The sequence below is a fragment of the Adelges cooleyi genome, unplaced genomic scaffold, assembly GCF_023614345.1.
Source record: "Adelges cooleyi isolate 19-005CV unplaced genomic scaffold, UGA_ACOO_1.1 ACOO_flye_CR_arks_rails_tigmint_CR_PRNA_9, whole genome shotgun sequence".
In the NCBI taxonomy this organism is placed as follows: domain Eukaryota; kingdom Metazoa; phylum Arthropoda; class Insecta; order Hemiptera; family Adelgidae; genus Adelges; species Adelges cooleyi.
The window spans coordinates 15,909,876-15,917,483 of record NW_026096579.1 but is presented as its reverse complement, the minus strand read 5'-3'; the positions used below and the strand labels follow the sequence as shown (position 1 = coordinate 15,917,483).

At 28.2% G+C, this 7,608-nt stretch overlaps 1 protein-coding gene across 1 annotated transcript; it reads right to left on the bottom strand.

The window, feature by feature from the left end:
• Positions 1–5,034: 5,034 nt before the first annotated feature.
• Positions 5,035–7,336, bottom strand: LOC126846997 (uncharacterized). Its single transcript, XM_050586918.1, has 6 exons — positions 7,117–7,336; positions 6,989–7,047; positions 5,700–5,841; positions 5,547–5,617; positions 5,245–5,431; positions 5,035–5,158 (listed from the first exon to the last, which is right to left on the bottom strand). Exons 1-6 carry the CDS (start codon positions 7,169–7,171, stop codon positions 5,100–5,102), a joined length of 573 nt encoding a protein of 190 aa, XP_050442875.1. The 5' UTR covers positions 7,172–7,336; the 3' UTR covers positions 5,035–5,099.
• Between the last annotated feature and the right edge of the window lie 272 nt (positions 7,337–7,608).

Here is a 7,608-nt window from a genome sequence, read left to right as displayed (position 1 = left end):
AACACTGTGTAAATGGTTAAGTTATTTTCATAACTTAACCAAATTAAATAATAAAATTAAATAATACGCATTTATATTTAAATTCTTTGTTTGTAGTAGTACATTCTTAAAAAATGTATCAAAATTAATACATATAATTTTACGATTATAAATATTTTCTTATTATAACAAAATTGTATACATACATTTTTTTATTTTTATTTTTGATTGAGCGTTTAAGCCCTACACGCCACTGACAGTTATAGTTTACTAAGAGCACACTTATCTTTAAGAATTGACTATTTTATCCAACAGGTGGAGTCGTTGAAAGCATAGTGTACTTTTATTCTGACTATTTTAATATCTATAAAGATTTTATTTGATACTTGTTTTATTGCTTAAACCGTTATTTGTTTATTCTAGATGGATTGGAGTACATTATAGAAAGAATAGTTTCAGGAGACAGTCCAATGGGTTTGTAATAATTGTATTATAATAATAAAAAAAACGCTTGATAGCAGACAAAATATTTGAAATTAATAAAAAAATTCATTAAATTTATGTAATGGTAATTTCAGATGAAATATGTTTAATGATCGCTATACCGGGTAATAATATTTTATAATATATGTTTTGCAAATATTTCTACACAGTCGTTTTAATGTTTCGATTCAATTTCAGATAAACCTAAACGAGATAATCTAAAAAGTACAAAAAAAAACATTACCATTATATATTTTATTTTACTTATTTTTATTTTATAGCTTTACACAAAAATATATTTGTGATATGATACTGTTATAAGAAAATACGTACATTCTATTATTTCATTTTTATTTTAGAGTGCATAGATACCATGAACATTTTGCAAACACAACACATATCTAAAGAATTGTGTAAATATACAAGTTAAAATGTTTAAGCTTACAATTATTTGAAATAGATAATTAATTATTTCTAACGAAAAACTATGAAAATTCGATTTATGTTCAAAGTCATAAAGCTAAATAATTATTGCTTAAGCTTTTGACTATGAAATTAAAAAAAATAACCTATCCACAAAAATATTTCAGTTTAACGGAATTACACGTCTCGGCGAAATGTTCCCATCTTCAGCACTAACAGCAGACTGAGCACACACCCGCAATACCAGTTTTACTACATGTTTTTATCTAGTTTACATCAATTTAACAATTTTCACAATAGGAATAGTATTGAGTAACTACAACTGGTAGTTTTTTTTCTTATTTGATGTTCTATTTCATGGATGTTTATTAAACCGTACTACCAATGTTTATTTTGGTTTGTCCAACATCAGACTTATCACAATCTTCACACAAAAATACTTGACTTTTCGTGTTCACTTTTTTTGTTCTTTATAGTTTTCCCAAAATCCCTTGTAAATTTGTTTTCCTTGTCTGGAATGTTGGTTTTACTCCGAACTTTTGATATTTATTGGCAATTTGTTTGAAACCTCTGAAAGATAAAACATATTTGATATATTTGTAGTTAGTTTACTTACTATAATTTCAAGCTACTTCTTTTTTTAATTTCTTTTGACCATTCGTTTTATTCAAGCAACACCGTTAGTTTCATCAAGCTGGATTTTTAGTGAGATATTTCAGAGTTGAAGATGGCATCATAGTAATCGACGTATTCAAATGAATGTGAAATATTTTTGTAGATAGGGTACTTTGTTTGATTAAATCGTTATAAACTCCACATCTGACTTTTAAGCTTTTGATGAACGTTTGAAATATAATTCAAATGTTGCTATAAAATTAATTTTATGGTTAACATAATATTTTAATTGATCAAACTAATATCAGATTTAGAGTAGCTTTTAGAAGTAAGTTATAAAAACTTGGATGCATTTATTATTTAATTATTTGACCCACTCAAGTTAAAGAGTGCCGCCATTGGGCGGCTGCTTTTATTCATGTGTATCCAAGTCATTGTATTATTTCCGCTTACGGAGTTATTGTAGTATAATAATTACAGATTGTTTGTTTTACCAATAAAATGTTAAAAAAAAAAAAAAAAAATTATTTGATATTTTAAACTTTTGTTACAGTTGGTTCAGTACCTTTAGACCAAAGTAATTACGAACTTATTCAATAGTTATAAATAAAAAAACTGAACAATAAATGCGGGCCTTAAATTTAAGTAGACAAATACGAAAATGCTTAGGGTGTTTCTCACGATTTTTAATAGAAAAATGTTTTTCATTTTAGCATTATTAAATGTTATTTTGGTACGATTTATTATCTAAGTCGATAAAAATATTTTTAAAATTCTTTAGAGGAAAATAAAATATCGAAATTTAATGTTGTAGTGGTCGAATGTTCTAATTTATAGATCATATGCGCAACGAAAGCGTTTAGCTCATCAACTTGAAGTTGACTACATTTTTTTTTCTCGAGTTTCAATATTAATTGAAGATTATACAAAAAAATTAGTAATATCATAGTTCAGTTAATGTTAAATGAACTACTTTTTTTTATTATTATTCAAAATTATTTACATAAAATATTTACTTCTATATATGAACAATTATAATAAGACATAAATACGAATATTTTATTAAACATTTTTTGTCAACTCGGTTATTTAAACATTTTTGCAGGTTTTGAGAATTTAGATTTGACCAATCTTGGAGAAGTGAGAAGAAGTCTTACTGGAAACGCATTAAAAAGATTAATTCTCCAAAAAATAAGTATATATTAATACAGAGTTTTAATAGTATAGATTTTTATAAAATATATAAAAATAATTTTTCAACAATAATAATAACAATGCATAGTTTACAGATATACTTAACATAGATTAGTTCTTGGCACATTTATACATACATTTTTAATTAAACACATATCACAGTAACACAAACACAATTTATTTTTTTATAATAATACAAATAGTAAAGTTCATACAACACATACCCAGCAAACATTGATGATCTATGTGACATCTATACGTCTATAATGTCTACCGTCTACGTGTGTACCTCAAATAGATTTATTGTGTCTTTTTATTGATGCTTTATAGACATCAAGTATTACTCATTTAAGACAAATCGTAATATCTTTTTGCTGAAGTGTAATAATAACTATGTACATCGTGTATATTACTGAATTATATTTTTATACACGTGTCTAATTTTTTTATTACAAAATTATAAATGTTCTAGATGAATATGAACAAAGCTTATGCGTTTAGCAACATTACGGTTAGAGTCACTTACGAGATGTCTCATCTTCATAAACGGATTTGTAAGCTTTTAGCATTGTGGATAAGTACAAAAACTTTGAGGTTATCATTTGATGACACTGAAAATGTTGATGGTGTTTGTACCATAAATAGTGAAGACGGTCAAGTTTTAAGATACAAATTCATTGAGGGCAAGTATTGGAAAGTAAAAATCGACGAATTAGGTAATAGACTAGGTAAAAACATAGACAGAGGAATAATAGAACTAGTAGTAGAGTTTGAAGAGTAGTACTTGAGGAAGAACTCACAGTTATGACAATTAAGACCAGGAAATGTTTATTTTTTCTAAAATTATATAACATTTCAATAATTTTTGCATATTGTACTAATATTCGAAGTGTCCATTTAATGTTATTCGTAATAAACTGTTTTGTTCACGATTATAAACACATTTGTTGCTTATGTATTGTTATTAAATATTATTACATAAGACTTATCCAGAGCAGTTTAATGTCCTAGTGTGGTCATTTTTTAAGAAGGATAGATGGTTGTCTTTCTCCAGACTGATCTTTTTTAACGACTACACAAAAAAAAAATAAACGAAATGTAGAAAAAGCTTCTATCCAATTTAGAAGAAACGATTTTTAATATATATTATTATAGTTAATTTTGCTAATCAAGTAAATCGTTCCAGAGGAAAACAGTTATCGTGTTTACAGACACAAAGAATACACACACACACCATTGTAAAACCAAGAGCATCTTAGCTCCTCATCGAAGCTAAAAAACGATACTTAATCTTATTCGAATAAATCCATTGACGTTTAATAACTTCAACGAGGCATTCACCCGTGGTGCTCTGGCTATATAGTTTTGGCAATCACTCGTCCATAACTTATAATAACACCCGCGCGATAAATCTGTATTACGCTTGTAAAACCCACCACAGAATCCTTAATGATCCTTCGCCCACCTTACTATTCAATTAGGTGCAATGTGACGGTCACCGGTGAAAACCTGAATTTTTTTTTTTTGAGAGTGTGGTGTTAAATATTAAGTCGAGTCTAGTTTTCGGTGAATCAACGTACGTGACCCTACTACATTGCATTGATCACACATCCCTGAAAATAGTAACAACAAGGTAAACATTTCCTAAGCTGGACACAATTACAAGACAGCAAAAAAAAAAATATTAATAGTTTTATCTTTTAATAGTCAAGACAAGGAGCCGTGTGTTTATTGATCACACATCTATGGAAATAGTAAAAACAAGGTAAACAAATCCTCACCTGTATAGAATTCCAATCGTCTGCACCACTGTCTTTAGAACATCATATTGTCACTATAAATTTAGATGCGCCTAATCTATAATATTGTTTTTTGATACAGTTATACTAAGGAATAAATTGAATACCTGGTTACGAAAATTGTGTTAATTTCAAATAAATGTTAATTGGAAAATTTAAATCCTTACTACCGGTGTTTAAACCATTTCTCCACCATAAACAATTTACCAGATGTTTCACTAATTTATAAGTAAGTATTACATACATTTGGAACATTTTCGTTCAGTCACATATATGTGTTGTGAGTCATTAAATTAGACAGTTTTCAGCAAACCGCCTAACTTTAAAACCGTAAAGTAATATAAAAAAATATTTAGTGTAATAAAATATAATACGTTTTTACGAAATTTTTTTCGTTTGTAATTTTATTAATTAATAGAAATTAGATAATCATTTTTTTTTTTTTTAACAGAAGAGCGAAATATTATAATTGATAAATACAAAAATATATTTAAAACATTATTATTATCATTATGCTTATTGAACATGTCCAATTAATAGTGTTTAGGATTGTGAGTTATAAATTAATGGAGCTAAATCTCCATGTGACTTAATCTGTATATATTTTTATCGTTTTGAAATAAACAATATAATTTCTAGGAATTCGGCAAAGTTAACTGTTCTACCTAAAAAAATGAAAATGTATTTATTTATCAGGCGATGTCCAACAACCGTCGTTAATTAAAACAATTTAAATCTGATTCAACTTTACCATTGTATTTATTTAAAAAAATTGTCGCTGTTTTGATCTTTTGTGGCGGCTCTAGTGTCAACATTTCTGTCTCGGCCACAAACTTTTTATATTCATCAGAGGACATTAAACCGTCTTTGTCACCGTCGAAGTTATTGAATTGTTTTATGGCCAATGCGACCTCGATTGTGCATAACACTCTTAAATCCTAAACAATTGTTGTTGTAGAAATGTATAATAAATTAGTAGGCGAGTTAGTATTACAAACATAACAGCAAAGAACTTTCAAATTTATATTTAAAAAAAATGATGAACGATATTACTTTTTTCTCAAACGATGTATTGCGTTCTGCCGCAGCAATGACTAAATCCATCAACAACTTTCCAGTGGGTTCTGTGCGAGTTTTAATAATATTAGTAGTTCTCCAATTACTTATCATACTTAATACAATATAAAATTAATTGTTCATTCTTATGGTCGTAATCAAATTCGCCTTCCGTGGTAGTTATACCAAGCTCGTTGAACACTTTTTCACATTCAACAGGATCAATGTCACCAGGGTTGGCTTCGTACAAACTCATAAACTTTTCTATTTCTGCTAGGGTCAGACCAAGGCCCTACAATGTATGAAAAATAATTAATACAAACTTTGAGTAAGGCTGTCCCTAAAAAAAAAATTAAAATATTTAATATGCCGGTAGGAGGGAGTCTATTTTAACAGAATTGGAATTTTCATGTGCCATATTTTAGATGTAAGTAACAGCTAAGCTGGTAAGCTTGGTATGATGCTCGGTTTTTTATAATATTCTCTAAGTTAGATTCTAAGCAGAACATTTATGAACTCTTTATCTTATCTATAAATGATAATTTTGGCTTTTTGGTCAATTCAAACTCAGGGCTTAAAGTGGGGAAGAATTACAGGGGGGACTAATGTCTCCATATAGCTTAAAGCGTTCCATATATAATTTTATGTATAATGTCTAATGCATGTAGTATATGTAATATAGAAACAGTGATTGTGTAACATACTCATCCCACTTTTATCCCTAAATAATGTTCAAATATGTAATTTATTTCATAAAAAATTTAAATCACAAATAATACAACATTTTTAAGAATAACTCGTGTTTTATATAAATTTAACATTTTGAAAGAGAATATTTTTTCTAATAATATTAAGTTGTAAGTAGTGGTTGTCTTTTAAGAAAACTAAAAAAATCACCCAGACAAAAAATATATACATCATAAAAATGTAGTGTTTTTAGTGCTTTAAATTGTACAAGAAAAAATTCAAATTCTACGCATGGTGGGGTGAGCATGCTTAAAAAATCACACATTCACACTTTACCTATTTATATATGTTATCACTTATGGGCTAATCGAATACCTATTTATCACAGTATAGCCATTTACAATAAATAATAAAATCAATTAATTTTACACATATATTAGAAAGTCCATAATTTGTATTAAATACATTTGATAAAAGTAAAGTAACAATCGATAAAAAAATAAAAACCAACATTTAATCTCAACGGAATTCTGAATTATATTGACTAATGTTTAGTTATAATTGGAGCGGTACGGTGTACCATACGAATAATTTGTTAAAGGGGACGCTTTTTAACCACCATTGGAGGTAAAGGGACTGAGTCTCCCTGCGCCCCCCCCCCCACTTTAACCCCTGTTCAAACTTAACAATATTTGAACTATGAAAAATGGGTTGACGGAAGAAAATTGTAATGTCAAGATTATAGCTCATACTTTCGGTTTGATTTCCAATACGACCAACAAGAACTCCACTGCGTTCATTACATAATCGACTAAAATTGAATTAAAAATTAAAAATTGACAACATCAAATGAACCGATTCCTCGGCTTCTGTGCATTACCGTCTTTTTGGGCTTTGAGTTTTAATACTTTTGCGTTCAATGCATTATTCATCATTTTCCAATACTTTAATACTTCAGGTACCTGATCAAGAGTAAGGTATCCCGGTTGGTCATGAGATATGGCAAGATCAATGAACTCTTCCTGGTAAAAATTGACTTCAAAAGGTATGAATACGCCAACCTGAAAACAATTTATACATTTAGGGTGATTGCTTATAACAGCATTGGCCCAGCCATTTTCTTAAAAAAAAATAGTAGTTCACAGGGTGTTCATTAGGGATAACTGATAAGACTAATAATTGGGATTATTTTAAGAGAACGAGAGTGTCTTATCCCTAGTGGTCACTCTGTATACGTAAATCGTTTTAATATTTTGTGTTCATAGAGGTTATATTGTTGAAAAATATATTGAATTTCAGCTAACTTATAACTGTAATAATAGTATAAAAAAGAATAATTTAAGAAAATCACACTAAACCAACGCTCATGAAA

Excerpts from the sequence above, each read along its gene's own strand:
- LOC126846997 (XM_050586918.1), bottom strand. The coding sequence starts at position 7,171 with ATGATGAATAATGCATTGAACGCAAAAGTATTAAAACTCAAAGCCCAA. Across the intron at positions 5,618-5,699 it reads AGGCGAATTTGATTACGACC|AACCCACTGGAAAGTTGTTG; the intron begins ATAAGAATGAAC and ends AAACTCGCACAG. Across the intron at positions 5,159-5,244 it reads TTTTTTAAATAAATACAATG|GTAGAACAGTTAACTTTGCC; the intron begins GTAAAGTTGAAT and ends TCATTTTTTTAG.